This window comes from Manis pentadactyla, chromosome 12, assembly GCF_030020395.1.
Source record: "Manis pentadactyla isolate mManPen7 chromosome 12, mManPen7.hap1, whole genome shotgun sequence".
NCBI classification, from domain to species: domain Eukaryota; kingdom Metazoa; phylum Chordata; class Mammalia; order Pholidota; family Manidae; genus Manis; species Manis pentadactyla.
The window spans coordinates 22088831-22110606 of record NC_080030.1 but is presented as its reverse complement, the minus strand read 5'-3'; the positions used below and the strand labels follow the sequence as shown (position 1 = coordinate 22110606).

At 41.0% G+C, this 21776-nt stretch overlaps 1 protein-coding gene across 1 annotated transcript in view; it reads right to left on the bottom strand.

The window, feature by feature from the left end:
• Positions 1-15154, bottom strand: part of LOC130680109 (uncharacterized) — a 78247-nt gene extending 63093 nt beyond the window's left edge. Inside the window, exon 1 of the mRNA XM_057490226.1 lies at positions 14700-15154. Within this exon, the coding sequence (XP_057346209.1) occupies positions 14700-15014 (315 nt within the window). The 5' untranslated portion in view covers positions 15015-15154. The remainder of the gene's footprint in view (positions 1-14699) is intronic.
• Between the last annotated feature and the right edge of the window lie 6622 nt (positions 15155-21776).

The following is a 21776-nucleotide window of genomic DNA, read 5'->3' as shown; positions in this document are numbered from 1 at the left end:
ATATTACAATGCTATGAGCTACATTACCTATGCTATATTTCCATCCCTGTGACTAAATTATTTTATAATTTGAAGAATGTACCAAGTTATCCCCTTCACCAATAAAAAGAGAGAGAATATAAAGGTTAGAATCCTGAAAAAAAATACCTATGATATTCTTCACAGAACTAGAATAATCCCAAAACGTCTGTGGAACCACAAAAGACCCCGAACAGCCAAAGCAATACTGAGAAACAACAAAGCTGGAAGTACTATGCTCCCCAATTTCTAACTATACTACAAAGCTGTAGTAATCAAAACATTATGGTATTGGCACAAAAACAGATCCTTATATCAATGGAACAAAATAAAGAGCCCAGAATTAAATCCACATTTAAATGGTCAGTTAGTTTACGACAAAGGAGGTAAGAATATATAATGGCAAAAATATCTCTTCAATAAATGGTGTGGGTTATACTGGACAACTACATAAAAGGAGGACCACTTTCCTAAAACATATCCAAAAAGAAACTCAAAATGAATTAAAGACTTAAATGTAAGACCTGATACCACAAAACTCCTGGAAGAAAATATGGGCAGCAAGCTCTTTGACTCTGGTCTTAGCAACGTTTTTTATTATCTCTCTCCTGAGTGGATGACAATAAAAGCTAAAATAAACATATGGGACTACATCCAACTAAAACGCTCTGTACTGTGAAGGACACCATCAACCACACAGAATAATGATGTACTGAATGGTAGAAGATGTTCGCACATGACATATTTAATTTGGGGTTAACACATAAAACATACAAAGTACTCCTACAACTACTACTGAAAACGTAATCCAATTAAAAAAATGGGCAGAGGACCTAGACAGGCATTTTTCCAAGGAAGACATGTAGATGGCCAACTGACACATGGAAAGAGTCTCAGTATCACTAACCGTCAGGGAAACGCAAATCAAAACTACAATGAGATCTCAATTCAAATCTTTTAGAATGGAAGTTCAAATTGGAGACAAAAAATAACTAGAAAAAGATGTGGAGGAAAAAGGAACCCTTGATTGTTGGGAATGGGAATTGGTGTATCCAATGTGAAGAACAGTAGGAGGCTCCTCAAACAATTCAAAATAAAACTCTCATATATCCCAGCAATTTTGCTTTATGTATTCACCCCAAATGAAAATACTAATTTGAGAAGACATCTGCATCTTTATGTTCACTGCAGCATTATTTACAATAGACAAGATAAGGAAGCAGCCTAAATGTCCATAGATACATGAAAGAACATGTGGCACACACACACACACACACACACACACACACACACACACAGTGGCATGTTACTCAGCTTTAGGAAAGAAAAAAAAATCCTGCCATTTGGGACAACATCAACAATGTAAGTCTCCTTCAGAGCACTTGCCCTTGACGTGAGGTGCTGTGAACTGTACTTGCCCTCTGTGACCTTCTTCCCCATAAAACACAACTCCAAGTAATAACAAGAGAAATGTCACTTTAAGTGCAATGGGGGAAAAATTCTACAATATTAATGCCAAGGAATCTTGAAAATGGAAAAGATCATCCAAAACAAAGAATGTCTCAGAAACGCCAACAACAAGAGTGTCTGAAGCAGATGAGGTCACTGGGTGTACTGAGGTGTCCTGAACTGGATCTTCAAGAAAGGGTCCAACTACGGAAATCTGAGGGAAAGAATTGATGGCGGATGGTGACAGTGCAGCATCACTGCCTGTAACTGTAACAACGAACTGTAATGATGGTAAGAGGGGAAGTGATCTGAGCAAACTGCCTTATCTGCAAATTTTCTGTAAACCTGAAACTATCTTAAAATAAAAAGTTCCTAAAACACTTTTCATAGTTTAACACTTATTATCTTTAAACTATCTGCTAGAAACTACTATTAATTTTGATTGTCAACTAGTTCTACTGTTTTGTTGTTTAAATATACTATTTATGTCACAGAGAAATAATTAACCCCAGAAGATACGTAATTTCCAAACTGTGTTACAGTTTCCACATTTAATGGAGAATGCATGTGTGTTATTTACTTATTATACATAATCTTATTTGGCAGGGTATTTTTTAAGTCATTGTTTAACTGGTATGGCTGTGTCCTGGGGTTCCGATGAAAAAATGTCATCATAAATATATGTAGAGATTCAGATACTATGGGTGTGTATTTCACTTCATGGCTGAACATATTCAAAGGACTGCTTAAAAGAACACAAAATAAAATGGGCCAGTGTGACTGGCTCACAAACTCCAAGAATATCTCTATATTTCATCAGTAATGAAACAAAATCAAGTGTCTGTAACTCAAATACTCACATTACAATGAGAACAGGTGACCATGAACAGATTCTATGTTCTATGTTTCATCTCGACATTTTCTAATCAGAAAATATCTAAAACATACTTAAACATCAGTTCCTAGGTGAAAGTGAGCAAACAGTGAAAAAAAATCAAATTAGAACTGGCAGACAGACATTCCTGCAAATGATGGTACGTGCTGGTAAACTGTGTGCTAAGACGTAGGTGATTCTTAAGCGATCACACAGAATTATTCAAAGCTAGAACACTGGTATGCTCCACAATTTGATAAAACTTACACGTTTATCTAATTCTTTATAGCTAATGATGTAGGTAAACACAAAAAGTGATCTGTTGCTTTATGCTTACAATTCAAAAGGAACATATAACGTGCCTAAGAAATTGGGTTAGATCTGAAATACAACTCAGAACAGAAAAAGCTACCGGTTTTTCTACAATTTTGATTGCATAAGAGAAGTAACCCCACGTGAATACTTCAGAGGACAAGCTATGTTTAAGGTAAGAGCACTGCCATCACCACAGAGGCACGGCCCCTGAAGAGTCCCCAAAGGCTCGTCTAGCAGAGACACGCACCACTGCCCCTCTCGGTCTACAATCAGAGGAAATGCAAAAATAGGAAAGGAACGCAGGACAGAGAGAACAACTGGCAAACAAACAGTGATCAGAAAGAGCAATTTTTCCACTAGCCTCTGGGGATATCCTGACAAGTGTTTCTATGCAGTTTTACAAAGATTTTGCTTGAAATGTGGATGGGACCACTCTGAACCATAAAGTTACTTAAGGTAATAAACCAGGACAGGAGAGCAAAGAGCGCCAATGGTGTGTCTCCTGTGTATCAGGCCAAGGTGTAGGGGGCTTTATTTCTACTACATTATCACTCCATCTCGACATGTTTAATGTGACTTTACTCATCACCTTCATACACGAGTAAAAAATTACTTCAGAATCACTTCTCTGAACAGAAATGCAAGGACATAAATATTCTTACAATTCCTGCCACTTTCACCCAACTCCTTAGGCTCAGCACCTTTTCAATATGAACAGAAAGAAACATAGCTCTAAAAGCTACTATTCCATTTCAGATAGCTCACACTCACATCTAAGTGACTAAATGCAGTGAAATGCCACGTCCACCTTGACATCAGAGAGGGGAGCAGTCTCCCAGCAAGCTAGCTGGCCTGCCACCTCAGCAAGCCAAGGGCCACTAACCCACACCAGCCCTGGGTGTCCCCAAAAGGAGGATCCCTTACCTGTGACTACCCATGCTCTTTGGAGATGGGCCACCAGGCAGGACCACGGGGGTGACATCAGCGCATAGGCACAAAGACCTACAGGGCCTGCACCTGCCCCGGCCCCCCGCAGGCCAGCCAGGGTGCTCCCTGTGTGGGGCCTCACATCCAGCACCTGGTCGGCCTCTCTCTCTGTCAGGGCGTCTCCTCACCTTGGAGCCTGGGTGACAGTGGTCAATCACCTCCTCTGCCAGGCCTACTGGGTTTCACCACTGCTTACCACTGTGGCCTGCACCTTGCCTTGATTTCCCTCTAGCCTTCCCACTAAGCAAGAGTCACCTAAGAGCTCTGGATTTTTAGTGCGACCTTATCAGTGTGCTCCTATTTTACGCCTTTTGGAAGTTGTAATCTAGATCCTAGTTTTCTTTGCACAAGCCTTAGCATAGTACACTCGGGATCATTCCTTGAGAGCCCCCTGCCTGTCCGATAAGTGCAGGGACTATGTGACCTCTCGCTACCAGAGCCTTGGTCAGAGTCACAAGCCTGTTTCACTTCCCTGGGGCTACAGATAGGGAAATGCCATAGCCCCAGGATGGCTGCCTCTAAGGAAGGGAGGTCAATAGCATAGAACCATTTACATGTTGGACTCAGGTTTCAGCCTGACTACTGCACAGACTTCATTTACATTATACAGGAGAAAGTGGCACAACCCTAAGAGGATGGCTTTGCATGAGGAGCAGGGGAACTTTTTCCAAAGCCAGAGATAAAAAATTCAGAGGCTGCCATGGACATTTTGGGGTGGGCGGGGTCTATACACTTAAACACCAGTTTCTGCCACTGCCTGGGAATCACCCTGCTAGTCACCCACTGTAAGAAATCTGACCTGTGAGACAAGAGGTCAGGGGTCATCTGTGACTCTCCCATAGGCAGCAGCCTAGCCGGAGGTTCACACAGCGCCACTGGATCCATCGGCTGGAGCCGAGATCCAAGGACCACTGTCTACTAGTCCAGTCTGCTCTCCCAGACCACAGCTTACTAAAGGAAAGCAGGAGCTCTGCACAGCCACTCTGTGACATTCCCATCTATCCAGAGGTGGGAATCATGGACGGCACACACCGGGAAACTTTCAACAAGACTTAAGACTGGTAGCCAACGATAATTGTCTTTTAGGTGGCTAACGGGTGCACAGACACACTTTTATTAGATAAAAAGAACAGCATTTAGACAGGAATAAAAGTGAAGTGTAGATCTCCTACCTTGCGGTGGTGAGCATCGGGGTCCGTAATGCTGATGAAGTTATAAGAGAGTTAGGAATGCCCCCTGCCTCACTCAGAGGCCAGGGCAGCCTGAAGAAGCAGGCTGGAAGTCAGAGAGACAGAAAGAGGGACACTCCTCATGGATACCCAGTCGGGATGTCGGGGTCTGATTCCAGACACGCAGGCCTTTGAGAAGCCGCTAAAGTGCGTCCTCAGCCTAGGCTCTCGCAGTTGCCCATGGCCTTCCTCAGTCCCTTGCATCCAAGGAGATGCCTCTGAAAGGGAATCCTGGTCTCCATTCAGGTGACTTTCCCAGCTCCGAAGGGAGATGGGGGATCCACTGAAGGAGAAGCAGGGGAACCTGTCACTCGAGACTTTAAGATCGGCAGCCGGGCTAGTCCAATTTAAGTGGCTGATGAGCACCCGATGTTGTGTGCCATAGACGGCTTCCTTCTATAAGGACAGTGAAAGAAAAGGCAGGCTTGGATGCTGATACTCACCTCCGAAGTTATCCCGGACGAGCCCTCAAAAATGATGCAGCTTCTCACACCACAAGGGTATGAAACTAGAAATAAATGACACAAATAAAACGAAAAAGCCTACCATCACATGGAGGCTTAACAACATGCTCTTAAATAACCAATGGATCAATGACCAAATAAAAAGAGAGATCAAGCAATATACGGAGAAAAATAACAGCAATTATTCAGCAACGCAAAATCTGTGGGACAGAGACAAGGCGGTGCTAAGAGGGAAGTATATTGCAATACAGGCCTACCTCAGGAAAGAACAATCCCATTTGAACAGTCCAAACTCACAATTATCACAACTAGAAAAAGAAGAACAAATGAGGCCCAAAGTCAGCAGGAGGAGGAACATAATAAAGATTAGAGCAGAAATAAATAAAATCAAGAAGAATAAAACAATACAAAGAATCAGTGAAAGCAGGAGCTGGTTCTTCGAGAAAATAAACAAAACAGATAAACCCCTAGCCAGACTAACCAAGAAAAAGAGGGTCTGCACACATAAACAGAATCAGGAATGAGGAAGGAAAAATCACTATGGACACAACAGAAATACAAAGAATTATTAGAGAATACTATGAAAAATTATATGCTAACAAACTGGATGACCTAGAAGAAATGGACAACTTTCTAGAAAAATACAACCTTCCAAGGCTAACCCAGAAAGAACAAAATACCTGAACAAACCAATTACGAGCAACGAAACTAAACTGGTAATCAAAAAACTACCTAAGAACAAAACACCTGAACCAGATGGCGTCAACACGGAATTTTATCAAACATTTAGTGAAGATCTAATAGCCATCCTCCTCAAACTTTCCCAAAAAGTGGAAGAGGAAGGAATACTGCCGAAATCATTCTATGAGGCCTGCATCACCCTAATACCAAAAACCAGGCAAAGACACAATAAAAAAAGAAAATTACACACCAATAGCCCTGATGAACATAGATGCAAAAATACTCAACAAAATATTAACAAACTGACTTCAAAAATACATCAGAAAGATCATCCATCATGATCAAGCAGGATTTTTTCCAGGGAAGCAAGGATGGTACAGTATTAGAAAATCCATCAACATCATCCAGCACATCAGCAAAAAGGAGGACAAAAACTACATGATCATCTCCACAGATGCTGAAACACATTCAACAAAATTCAACATCCATTTGTGATAAAAACTCTCAATAAAATAGGTATAGAGGGCAAGTACCTCAACATAATAAAGTCCATTTATGACAAACCCACAGCCAACATCATACTTAACAGTGAGAAGCTAAAAGTATTTCCTGTAAGATCGGGAACAAGGCAAGGATGCCCACTCTACCTGCTTTTATTCAACATACTACTGAAGGTCCTCGCCATGGCAATCAGACAAAACAAAGAAATACAAGGCACCCAGATTGGTAAAGAAGAAGTCAAACTGTCCCTGTTTGCAGGTCACATGATATTGTACATAAAAAGCCATAAAGAATCCACTCCAAAACTACTAGAACTAATATCTGAATTCAGCAAAGTTGCAGGATACAAAATGAATACACAGAAATCTGTTGCATTCCTGTACACTAATGATGAACTAGCAGAAAGAGTAATCAGGAAAACAATTCCATTCATAATTGCTTCAAAAAGAATAAAATGCCTAGGAATCAACCTAACAAATAAAGTGAAAGGCCTGTACCCTGAAAACTACAAGACACTCCAAACAGAAATTAAAGAGGACACTAATAAATGGAAACTCATCCCATGCTCTTGGGTAGGAAGAATTAATATTGTCAAAATAGCCATCCTGCCTAAAGCAATCTACAGATTCAATGAAATCCCTATCAAAATACCAATAGCATTCTTCAACAAACTGGAACAAATAGTTCAAAAATTCATATGGAACCACAAAAGACCCAGACTAGCCAAAGCAATCCTGAGAAGGCAGAATAAAGCAGGGGGAATCTCGCTTCCCAACTTCAAGCGCTACTACAAAGCCACAGTCATCAAGAAAATTTGTTGCTGACACAAGAACAGACCCATAGACCAGGGGAACAGAATTGAGAGTCCAGATATTAACGCAAGCATATATGGTCAATTAATATATGATAAAGGAGCCATGGATAGACAATGGGGAAATGACAGCCTCTTCAACAGCTGGTGTTGGCAAAACTGGACAGCAACATGTAAGAGAATGAAACTGGATTATTGTCTAACCCTATATACAAAAGTAAACTCAAAATGTATTAAAGAAAGACCTGAACCTAAGTCATGAAACCATAGCACTGTTAGGAAAAATCACAGGCAAAAATCTCTTAGACATAAACATGAGAAATTTCTTCATGAACATATCTCCCCTGGCAAGGGAAACAAAAGCACAAATAAACAAGTGGCACTATATCAAACTAAGAACCTTCAGTGCAGCAAAGGACACCATCAGTAGAACAAAAATACATCCTGCAGTATGGGAGAATATATTCATAAATGACAGATCCGATAGAGGGTTGACATCCAAAATACATAAAGAGCTCATGCACCTTAACAAACAAAAAGCAAATAATCCAATTAAAAAATGGGAAGAGGAGCTGAACAGACAGTTCTCCATAGAAGAAATTCAGATGGCCAACAGACACATGAAAGGATACTCCACATCGCTAGTCATCAGAGAAATGCAAATTAAAACCACAATGAGATATCACCTCACACCAGTAAGGATCGCCACCATCCAAAAGACAAACAACAAATGTTGGTGAGGTTGTGGAGAAAGGGGAACCCTCCTACAGCGCTGGTGGGAATGTAAATTAGTTCAACCACTGTGGAAAGCAGTATGGAGGTTCCTCAAAAAGCTCAAAATAGAAATATCATTTGACCCAGGAATCCCACATCTAGGAATTTATCCTAAGAATGCAGCAGCCCAGTTTGAAAAAGACAGATGCACTCCTATGTTTATTGCAGCACTATCTACAATAGCCAAGAATTAGAAACAACCTAAGTGTCCATCAGAAGATGAACGGATAAAGAAGATGTGGTACATATACACAATGGAATATTATTCAGCCATAAACAAATCCTACCCTTTGCAACAACATGGATGGAGCTACAGGATATTATGCTCAGTGATATAAACCAGGTGGAGAAAGACAAGTACCAAATGATTTTACTCATATGTGGAATATAAGAACAAAGGAAAAACTGAAGGAACAAAACAACAGTAGAATCACAGAACCCAAGAATGGACTAACAGTTACCAAAGGGAAAGGGAATGGGGAGGATGGGCTGGGAGGGAGAAGGGGGGGAATAATAAAGGGGGCCTTATGATTAGCATGTATAATGTCAGGGGGGCACGGGGAGGGCTGTGCAACACAGAGAAGACAAGTAGTGACTCTACAGCATCTTACTATGCTGACGGACAGTGACTGTAATGGGGTTTGTGGGGGTGACTTGGTGATGGGGGGAGTCTAGTAAACATAACGTTTCTCATGTAATTGAAGAGTAATGATACCAAAAAAAAAGACCCCACAAAACAAAAAACAAACAAACAAACAAACAAAAGCAGGTGCTGCAGTACTTGTATCAGACAAAATTGACATCAAAACAAAGAAAGAAGGACATTACAGAATGGTAACGGCGGCAGTCCAACAAAAGGATATAACCATTATAAATATATATGCACCCAACACAGGGAGCACCAACATATGTGAAACAAATACTAACAGAATTAAAGGAGGAAATAGAATGCAATGCATTCATTCTAGGAGACTTCAACACACCACTGTCTGAAAGGTCAGATCAACAAGACACAAAATAAGTAACGACACAGAGGCAATGAACAAGACACTGGGAACAGATGGACCTGACAGATATCTACAGAACTCTAACACCCAAAAAGCAGCAGGATACACATTCTTCTCAAGTGCACATGGAACATTTTCCAGAAGAGACCACATTACTAGGCCACAAAAGGAGCCTCAGTAAATTCAAAAAGATTGAAATTCTACCAACCAACTTCTCAGATCACAAAGCTATAAAACTAGAAATAAATTATACAAAGAAAACAAAAAGGCTCACAAACACATGGAGGCTTAACAACATGCTGCTAAATAATAAATGGATCAATGACCAAATTAAAACAGAGATCAAGCAATATATGGAGACAAATGACAACAACAGCACAAAGCCCCAACTTCTGTGGGACACGGAGATGTCAGTTCTAAGAGGAAAGTATATAGCAATCCAGGCCTATTTCAGAAGGAAGAACAATCCCAAAAACCCAAATGAATGGTCTAAAGTCACAATTATTGAAACTGGAAAAGAAGAAGAAATGAGGCCCAAAGTCAGCACAAGAACAGACATAATAAAGATCAGAGAAGAAAGAAATAAAATTGAGAAGAATAACACAATAGAAAAAATCAAAGAAACCAAGAGCTGGTTCTTAGAGAAAATAATCAAAATAGATAAACTCCTAGCCAGACTTATTAAGATAAAAAGAGAATCTACACACATAAACAGAATCAGAAGTGAGAATAGAAAAATCACTACAGACCCCACAGAAATACAAAGAATTATTAGAGAATACTATGAAAATCTATATGCTATCAAACTGGATAACCAAGAAAAAGTGGACAACTTCCTAGAAAAATACAATCTTCCAAGACTCACCCAGGAAGAAATAGAAAACCTAAGCAGACCAATTACCAGCAAATGAAATTGAATCCGTATTCAAAAAACTACCCAAGAACAAAACTCCTGGGCCAGAAGGATTGATTGCTGAATTCCATCAGACATACATGGAAGACATAATACCCATTCTCCTTAAAGTTTTCCAAAAAATAGAAGAGGAGGGAATACTCCCAAACTCATTCTATGAAGCCAACATCACTTTAAAACCAAAACCAGGCAATGACCACACAAAAAAAGAAAATTACAGACCAATATCCCTGACGAATATAGATGCAAAAATACTCAACAAAATATTAGCACACCAAATTCAAAAATACATCAAGAGGATCATACACCATGACCAAGTGGGATTTATCTCAGTGATGCAAGGATGGTACAACATTCTAAAATCCATCAACATCATCCACCACATCAACAAAAAGAAGGATAAACATCATATGATCATCTCCATAGACGCTGCAAAAGCACTGAACAAAATTCAACATTTATTCATAATAAAAACTCTCAACAAAATGGGTATAGAGGGCAAGTACCTCAACATAATAAAGGCCATATATGACAAGCCCACAGCCAACATCATACTTAACAGCAAGAAGCTGAAAGCCTTTCCTCTAAGATTGGGAACAACACAGGGATGCCCACTGTCCCCAGTTATTCAACATAGTACTGGAGGTCCTAGGCACGGCAATCAGACAAAACAAAGAAATACAAGGCATCCAGATTGGTAAAGAACAAATCAAACTGTCACTATCTACAGATGACATGATACTGTATATAAAAAAACCCTAAAGACTCCACTCCAAAACTACTACAACTAATAACTGAAATCAGTAAAGTTGCAGGATACAAAATTAATACACAGAAATCTGTTGCTTTCCTATACGCTAACGATAAACTAGCAGAATGAGACATCAGGAAAACAATTTCATTCACAATTGCATCAACAAGAATAAAATACCTAGGAATAAACCTAACCAAGGAAGTGAAAGACCTATTACACCCTGAAAACTACAAGACACTCTTACGAGAAATTAAAGAGGACACTAACAAATGGAAACTCATCCCATGCTCTTGGCTAGGAAGAATTAGTATTGTCAAAACGGCCATCCTGCCTAAAGCAATCTACAGATTCAATGCAATCCCCATCAAAATACCAACAGCATTCTTCAACGAACTGGAGCAAATAGTTTTAAAATTCATATAGAACCACAAAAGACCCCGAATAGCCAAGCAGTCCTGAGAAGGAAGAACAAAGCAGGGGGGATCTCGCTTTCCAACTTCATGCTCCACTACAAACCCACAGTAATCAAGACAATTTGGTACTGGCACAAGAACAGACCCACAGAACAATGGAACACAATAGAGTCCAGGAATTAACCCAAACATACGTGGTGAATTAATATACAATAAAGGAGCCATTGACATACAATGGGGAAATGACAGCCTCTACCACAGCTGGTGTTGGCAAAACTGAAGAGCTACACGTAAGAGAATGAAACTGGATGATTGTCTAACCCCATACACAAAAGTAAATTCGAAACAAAATTCGAAAAAAAAGTAAATTCGAAAAAAAAAAAAGGGAAACAAAAGCTAAAATGAACAAGTGGGACTATATCAAGCTGAAAGGCTTCTGTACAGCAAAGGACACCACCAACAAACAGAAAGGCAGCCTACAGTGTAGGAGAATATATTCATAAATGACAGATCCGATAAAGGGTTGACATCCAAAATATATAAAGACCTCACGCACCTCACAAAAAAAAAAGCAAATAATCCCATTTAAAAAATGGGAAGAGAAGCTGAACAGTTCTCCATAGAAGAAATTCAGATGGCCAACAGACACATGAAAAGATACTCCACATCGCTAGTTATCAGAGAAATGCAAATTAAAACCACAATGAGATATCACCTCACACCAGTAAGGATCGCCACCATCCAAAAGACTAATAACAAATGTTGGTGAGGTTGTGGAGAAAAGGGAACCCTCCTACACTGCTGGTGGGAATGTAAATTAGTTCAACCATTGTGGAAAGCAGTATGGAGGTTCCTCAAAAAGCTCAGAATAGAAATACCATTTGACCCAGGAATCCCACTTCTAGGAATTTACCCTAAGAATGCAGCAGCCCAGTCTGAAAAAGACAGATGCACCCCTATGTTTATCGCAGCACTATTTACAATAGCCAAGAAATGGAAGCAGCCTAAGTGTCCATCAGTAGATGAATGGATAAAGAGGTGGTACGTATACACAATGGAATATTATTCAGCCATAAACAAATCCTACCCTTTGCAACAACATGGATGGAACTACAGGGTATTATGCTCAGTGAAATAAGCCAGGCGGAGAAAGACAAGTACCAAATGATTTTACTCATATGTGGAATATAAGAACAAAGGAAAAACTGAAGGAACAAAACAACAGTAGAATCACAGAACCCAAGAATGGACTAACAGTTACCAAAGGGAAAGGGACTGGGGAGGATGGGTTGGAAGGGAGGGAGACGAGGAAAAAAGGGGGCATTACTATTAGCAGACATAATGTAGGGGGGATATGGGGAGGGCTGTACAACACAGAGAAGACAAGTAGTGATTCTACAGCATCTTACTATGTTGGACACGGACTATAATGGGGTATGTGGGGGGGGCCCTGTCAATGGCGGAGTCTAGTAAACACAATCTTGCTCATGTAATTGTAGATTAATCATACAAAAATAATAATAATAATAATGATAAATTTTTAAAAAAGATTATCATTTAAATTTGGAGGGATTACACAATTTCCAGATAAGCAAAAGCTAAGAGAATTTAGCTCCCACCAACCATCTCTACAGTGTATTTTGGAGGGACTGCTATTGATGGAAGTGTTCTTAAGGTTAAACAGCTGTCACCAGAGGTAACAACAATGGACAGACAAAGAGTACAGAATATGATACCTAATACATAAAAAACGAGGAGGAAAAAAAACCCTTTAGATTGTGTTTTTAATAGCATACTTAAGTGAGTTAAGTTAGATTCTTAGGTAGTAAGGACGTACCCTTTAACCTTTGGTAACCACAAATCTAAAGCCTGCAATGGCAATAAGTACATACCTATCGATAATCACCCTAAATGTAAATGGTCTGAATGCACCAATCAAAAGACAGAGAGTAACTGAATGGATTAAAAAAACAAGACCCATCTATATGCTGCCTAGAAGAGACTCAGTTCAAACCCAAAGACATACACAGACTAAAAGTGAAGGGATGGAAAAACATACTTCATGCAACTCATGGGAGAAAAAAGCAGGTGTTGCAGTACTTGTATCAAACAAAATAGACTTTAAAACAAAGAAAGTCACAAGAGACAAAGAAGGACATGACATAATGATACAGGGGTCAATCCAACAAGAGGATATAACCATTATAAATATCTATGCACCCAACACAGGAGCACCTACATATGTGAAACAAATACTAACAGAATTAAAAGGGGAAATAGAATGCTATGCATTCGTTTAGGAGACTTCAATACTCCACTCACTCCAAAGAAGAGATGAACCAGAGAGAAAATAAGGAGACAGAGGCATTGAACAACACATTAGGACAAATGGATCTAACAGACATCTACAGAACTCTGCCCCCCAAAAGCAGCAGGATACACATTCTTCTCAAGTGCACATGGAACATTTTCAAGAATAGATCATATACTAGGGCACAAAAAGAGCCTCAGTAAATTCAAAAAGACTGAAATTATACCAACCAACATCTCAGATTACAAGGTTATGAAACTACAAATAAATTACACAAAGATGACAAAAAAGCCTACAATCACACGGAGGCTTAACAACATGCTCCTAAATAACCAATGGATCAATGACCAAATAAAAAGAGATAAAGCAATATATGGAAACAAATGACAACAATAATTCAACAACGCAAAATCTGTGGGACGCAGCAAAGGCCGTGCTAATAGGGAAGTATATTGCAATACAAGCCTGTTGTTCTCGGGAGAGAACAACAATCCCATATGAACAGTCTAAACTCACAATTAACTAAATTACAAAAAGAAGAACAAATGAGGCCCGAAGTCAGTAGAAGGAGGGACATAATAAAGATTAGAGCAGAAATAAACAAAACCGAGAAGAATAAAACAACAGAATCAATAAAAGCAGGAGCTGGTTCTTTGAGAAAATAAACAAAATAGATAAACCCCTAGCCAGACTTATCAAGAAAAAAAGACAGTCTACGCACATGAACAGAATCAGAAATGAGAAAGGAAAAATCACTACTGACACCACTGAAATATGAAGATTAGAGAATACTATGAAAAATCATATAGTAACAAACAGGACAACCTAAAAGAAATGGTCAACTTTCTAGGAAAATGCAACGTTCCAAGGGGGTGACCCAGGAATATACAGAAAATCTGAACAGACCAATGACCAGCAAGGAAACGGAACCGGTAATCCCAAATGACAAGGACGACAAGAGCCTTGGGAAACAGTTGTTAATCCTGGAGGCGCTCCCCGTCTGCGCGGCCCGGCCCGGCCCCTCCGCCTGCGGCCCCGGCGCGGGCGGCGGTGGCAGGTCGGCGGCGCGGCCCCAGGCCGGGCCCCGCGAGCCCCCCACCCGGGTCGGCAGCTCCCCGGCCCCGCGCCGCCCGCCGAGCCCCCCGCACGGCCGCCCCTTCACCGTTCCGCGGCGCCTGGGGTCCCCGCGGCCACGTACCTTCCGGCCCGCAGAGCCGTCGCTGTCGCCTTCACCCCTGAAGCGGGGCGCGCTCTGGATGTTTCGCCGCAGGTCCGACGGCGCCAGGCTAGAGGAGGCACAGCTGGACGAGCGCAGGTCAGGCCGGGGCGGACGCTCCAAGTCCGGGCCGATCGCCGCCCTCCGCCCGCCGCGGGAGAGCCGCGAAGCGGCGAGTGCGGCGCCGGGGGCCCAGCCGGCGCGAGGAGGCGATCCGAGGTCGGGGGGCGAGGCCGGTGCCGCCAGGGCCTGCGTGCCGGGAGGAAGGCGCAGCCGAGCACAGCGCGGTTCCACCATCTGGGCTCCGCCGGGCGCGCTGCGCCGACGGGACGACGGGCCGGAGGCGCCGGGACTGGGCCGGCGGACCGCAGCACGGACAGAGTTCAGGGAGCAGCTCCTCCCGACGGCGCTCGCGACGCTATTGACTCTTGAATATGGCGGCGGCGACGGCGCCTGCAGCTACTACGCAGCCGCCGGAGTTACGGGTTCTGCGCGCGCGCCCAATGGCCTCCTGCTTCGCGTCACCGCTCGTTCATTGGCTGCAACTACCGTCAGTCGGGGGCGGGCCTGCTCTGGAAGCTGCGCGCTCATTGGCCTCGAGGGCTGTTAGGCGGGGGCTTTCATTTTTTTCAATGATCTTTGTAATTTTTCCTGAGATGACTCACGTGTTATTTTTATTTATTTATTTTTATTTTGATGTCATTAATACACAATCACATGAAAAACAATGTGGCTACTAGATTCCCCCCGTTATCAAGTCTCCCCACTCACCCCATTACAGTCACTGTCCTTCCGCGTAGTGAGACGCTATAGAGTCACTACATGTCTTCTCCGTGTTGCACCGCCCTCCCCGCGCCGCCCCCTGCATTATGTGTGCTGATCCCGATGCCCCTCATTCCCCTTCTCCCTCCCCACCCACATCCCCCAGTCCCTTTCCGTTTGTTAACTGTCAGTGAATGCTTGGGTTCTGTGAGTCTGTTGCTGTTTTGTTCCTTCAGTTTTTGCTTTGTTCTTATGCTCCACAGATGAGTGAAATCATTTGGTACTTGTCTTTCTCCGCCTGGCTTATTTCACTGAGCATCATACCCTCCAGCTCAGTCCATGTTGTTGCAAATGGTAGGATTCGTTTTCTTCCTATGGCTGAATAATATTCCATTGTGTATATGTACCACATCTTCTTTATCCATTCACCTACTGATGGATACTTAGGTTGCTTCCATTTCTTGGCTATTGTAAATAACACACGTGTTATTAAGTTATTTAATTTTCAAGTGATTGGGGATTTTCTAGATATCTTTCTATTACTGATTTTGTAATTTAATGCACGACGGTCAGAGAACAAACATATTTTGTATGATTTCAATTCTTTGAAATTTAGTTCACTTTTGTGATCTATGTGATAAATATGTTATATGCTCCTGAAAATTCTGTTGTTGTGGAGTGGAATGTTCTATTAGTATTCACTAGATCTAGTTGGTGGATGATACCATTCAGTTTTTCTGCATCTTTGCTTATTTTTTTGTCTACTTGTCCTATCAGTTACTGAGAAAAAAAGTGTTGACATATCCAAGTAGATTTATGGACTTGTCTGTGCTTTCCCTTTAGTTCTATTAGTTTTTCTTTTCTTTCTGTTAGCATTTTGGGATGCTTTTAGTAGGTGCATTAATATCTTCTTGGTGACTTAATACTTTTATCACTATGTATTTTCCTTTTTATCTCTGGTAATTTTCCTTGTTCTGAAGTCTACTTTGCCTGATATGATTTTAGCCCTCTGGCTTTCTTTTCATTAGTGTTTTATTAGTGGTTACATGATTTATCTTTTTCCAGCCTTCAAAGTCGATTTCAGTATAGTTTTTCATTTGCATTTATCTTATAATAGGTGAGGCTAAGCATCTTTTTCTGTATTTAAGGACCATATATGTATCTTTGTGTGAATTGACAGGCTCACGTTGTTCACCTATTTATTTCAAAATTTTCATCTTTTGCTCCTTTATTTTTTAAAGAGTGTTTTATGTATGAGGAAGAGTAACCTTTTAGCTTTGTTAGATATCACAAATGTTTTCTCACAGTTTGCCAGTTGTAATTTAACTTTCTCTAAGTTTTGGATGTTTTATTTCCATGCTAAAATTTTCATTTATTTTTGTTCATTCTTGTTAATAATCCCTAGTTTCACTACATTGTGAGCAGAAAATGTTTGTACAGTTTCTTGTTTTTAGTTCAATAGTTAAACATTCATAAAATATAATAGTATTTACACTAAGGAATGCCACATCTGCCCTTTTAGTTAATCACGAGGCTGCTTAGGCTTCAACTTGATGTTCTATCCTCCTTAGGAATGCTCTTTCTGGGGCTCCTTCTTATTACAGTCCTCACACGTCTGAATGTCTACGAGTTTCCATCACACCTTGGATGTTGCATAGAGTTTGGTTGGTGCCTTCGGTGGTCTACCTGCAAGGATAGGTTGGTTGGTCATTTACCGCGTAGACTCAGTAAGCCACTCCTCACTCCCAGGCTTTCTAATTAACCCTTCTGATTGCAGACATGGGTTTATCTGTTTTCCCTCTGTTTTTGTTGAACTGTTGCAGCTATTCTTACAATCGATGTTTTATAGAATAACATTAAAAACGATCCTTGCGGGGGGAGAGCCAACATGGCGGCGTGAGTAGCACAGTGGGAATCTCCTCCCAAAAACATACATATTTTTGAAAATACAACAAATACAACTAATCCTAAAAGAGAGAACAGAAGACACAGGACAACAGCCAGACTACATCCACACGTGCGAGAGCCCAGCGCCTGGTGAAAGGGGAAAGATACAACCCCCGGCCCGGCGGGACCAGAGCACACCTCCCCCTAGCTCCCGGCGGGAGGGAGAGGGAGCCCAGGACTGCTAAACACCCAGCCCCAGCCACCCGCACCAGAGCGCAGACACAGTGCATGCATGGAGGGCTGGAAACTAGGGAAATAGGGCAGCAAGACCTCTGAGCAGGTTCTGAAGCTGATGCCCCTGTGACAAAGAAAAGTGAGTGCTTTTTGAAAGCCTTAAAGGGACAGGGACTTAACAGCTAGACAGAAACAACATAGGTCACAGCCCAGTGGCTGGAAATTACAGGGAAAACCGGGCACACTAACCCCCTGGGCAACAGCTCTGAGACCCCTCACGGAGGTAAACAACCAAACAGCCCCCCCTCCCCCCATCCATTACCCCTCCAGGCACTGCAAAAGCAGACAAACAGCCTAAGGCAAACCATGCCCACAGAAAGGGAGATCCCTCCATATCGGCCACACAAGACACAAAGACCCAGCTTACACGCAATTACCCAACACAAGCCACTAGGGGTCGCAGTTGTCCCAGTAAGGAAAGGCCAGTAGCAAGTGAAAAGTTTGGCCCTCCCAGCTGACAGTCAATAGCACTTGTCAACATGAAAAGGCAAAAAAATATGATCCAGACAAGACTAACCCAGACAACTTCGGCATCTGCTACATCTTCCCCTGAGAAGGAACCTGGGGAGATAGATTTAACCAGTCTTCCTGAAAAATAATTGAAAACAAAAGTCATAACCATGCTGATGGACTTGCAGAGAAATATGCAAGAACTAAGGAAGGAGAATACAGAAATAAAGCAAGTTCTGGAAGGACTTCAAAACGGAATGGACGAGATGCAAGAGACCATTAATGGACTAGAAAACAGAGAATAGGAACACAGGGAAACTGATGCAGAGAGAGATAAAAGGATCTCCAGGAATGAAAGAATTTTAAGAGAGCTGAGTGAACAATCAAAATGGAACGATATCTGCATTATAGGGGTACCAGAAGAAGAAGAGAGAGAAAAAGGGATAGAAAGTGTCTTTGAAGAAATACTTGCTGAAAACTTCCCCAAACTAGGGGAAGTAATGGCCTCTCAGACCACAGAGGTACACAGAACTCCCATGACAAGGGATCCAAGGAGGCCAACACCAAGACACATAATAATTAAAATGGCAAAGATCAAAGACAAGGACAAAGTATTACAGGCAGCCAGAGAGAAAAAAAAGGTCAGCTACAAAGGAAAACCCATCAGGCTATCATCAGACTTCTCAACAGAAACCCTACAGGCCAGAAGAGAATGGCATGATATACTTAATGCAATGAAACAGAAGGGCCTCGAACCAAGACTACTGTATCCAGCACGAATATCATTTAAATATGAAGGAGGGATTAAACAATTCCCAGACAAGCAAAAGTTGAGGGAATTTGCCTCCCACAAACCACCTCTACAGGGCATCCTGCAGAGACTGCTCTAGATGGGAGCACTCCTACAAAGAGCACACAACAAAACACCCAACATATGAAGAAGGGAGGAGGAGGAATAAGAAGGGAGAGAAATAAAGAATCATCAGACCGCATTTATAATACCTCAACAAGCAAGGTAAGTTAGATAGTAAGATAGTAAAGAAGCTAACCCTGAACCTTTGGTAACCACAAACTTAAAGCCTGCAATGGCAATAAGTTCATACCTTTCAATAATCACCCTAAATGTAAATGGACTAAATGCACCAATCAAAAGACACAGAGTAATAGAATGGATAAAAAAGCAAGATCCATCCGTATGCTGCTTACAAGAGACTCACCTCAAACCCAAAGACATGCACAGACTTAAAGTCAAGGAATGGAAAAAGATATTTCATGCAAACAACAGAGAGAAGAAAGCAGGTGTTGCAATTCTGGTATCAGACAAAACAGACTTCAAAATAAAGAAAGTAACAAAAGACAAAGAAGGACATTACATAATGTTAAAGGGCTCAGTCCAACAAGAAGATATAACCATTATAAATATATATGCACCCAATACAGGAGCACCAACATACCTGAAACAAATACTAACAGAACTAAAGGAGGAAATAGAATGCAATGCATTCATTCTGGGAGACTTCAACACACCACTCACTCCAAAGGACAGATCCACCAGACAGAAAATAAGTAAAGACACAGAGGCACTGAAAAACACACTAGAACAGATGGACCTAATAGACATCTACAGAACTCTACATCCAAAAGCAACAGGATACACATTCTACTCAAGTGCACATGGAACATTCTCCAGAATAGACCACATACTAGGCCACAAAAAGAGCTTCAGTAAATTCCAAAAGATTGAAATCCTACCAACCAACTTTTCAGACCACAAAGGCATAAAACTAGAAATAAACTGTACAAAGAAAGCAAAAAGGCTCACAAACACATGGAGGCTTAACAACACGCACCTAAATAATCAATGGATCAATGACCAAATCAAAATGGAGATCCAGCAATATATGGAAACAAACGAAAACAACACCACTAAGACCCAACTTCTGTGGGACACAGCAAAAGCAGTCTTAAGAGGAAAGTATATAGCAATCCAAGCATATTTAAAAAAGGAAGAACAATCCCAAATGAATAGTCTAATGTCACAATTATCGAAATTGGAAAAAGAAGAACAGATGAGGCCTAAGGTCAGCAGAAGGAGGGACATAATAAAGATCAGAGAAGAAATAAATAAAATTGAGAAGAATAAAACAATAGCAAAAATCAATGAAACCAAGAGCTGGTTCTTCGAGAAAATAAACAAAATAGATAAGCCTCTAGCCAGACTTATTAAGAGGAAAAGAGAGTCAACACAAATAAACAGTATCAGAAACGAGAAAGGAAAAATCACGACGGACCCCACAGAAATACAAAGAATTATTAGAGAATACTATGAAAACCTATATGCTAACAAGCTGGGAAACCTAGGAGAAATGGACAACTTCCTAGAAAAATACAACCTTCCAAGACTGACCCAGAAAGAAACAGAAAATCTAAACAGACTAATTACCAGCAATGAAATTGAAGCGGTAATCAAAACACAACCAAAGAACAAAACCCCCGGGCCAGGCGGATTTTCCTCGGAAAAATATCAGACACACAAGGAAGACATAATACCCATTCTCCTTAAAGTTTTCCAAAAAATAGAAGATGAGGGGATACTCCCAAACTCATTCTATGAAGCTAATATCACCCTAATAGCAAAACCAGGCAAAGACCCCACCAAAAAATAAAACTACAGACCAATATCCCTGATGAACGTAGATGCAAAAATACTCAACAAAATATTAGCAAACTGAATTCAAAAATACATCAAAAGGATCATACACCATGACCAAGTGGGATTCATCCCAGGGATGCAAGGATGGTACAACATTCGAAAGTCCATCAACATCATCCACCACATAAACAAAAAGAAAGACAAAAACCACATGATCATCTCCATAGATGCTGAAAAAGCATTTGACAAAGTTCAACATCCATTCATGATAAAAACTATCAGCAAAATGGGAATAGAGGGCAAGTACCTCAACAGAATAAAGGCCATCTATGATAAACCCACAGCCAACATTACATTGAACAGCGAGAAGCTGAAAGCATTTCCTCTGAGATCGGGAACTAGACAGGGATGCCTACTCTCTCCACTGTTATTTAACATAGTACTGGAGGTCCTAGCCATGGCAATCAGACAAAACAAAGAAATACAAGGAATCCAGATTGGTGAAGAAGAAGTTAAACTGTCACTATTTGCAGATGATATGATACTGTACATAAAAACCCCTAAAGACTCCACCCCAAAACTACTAGAACTGATATCGGAATACAGCAAAGTTGCAGGATACAAAATCAACACACAGAAATCTGTGGCATTCCTATACACTAACAATGAATCAACAGAAAGAGAAATCAGGAAAACAACTCCATTCACAATTGCATCAAAAAAAATAAAATACCTAGGAATAAACCTAACCAAGGAAGTGAAAGACTTATTCTCTGAAAACTACAAATCACTCTTAAGAGAAATTAAAGGGGACACTAACAGATGTAAACTCATCCCATGCTTGTGGCTAAGAAGAATTAATATCGTCAAAATGGCCATCCTGCCCAAAGCAATATACAGATTTGATGCAATCCCTATGAAACTACCAGCAACATTCTTCAATGAACTGGAACAAATAATTCAAAAATTCATATGGAAACACCAAAGACCCCAAATAGCCAAAGCAATCCTGA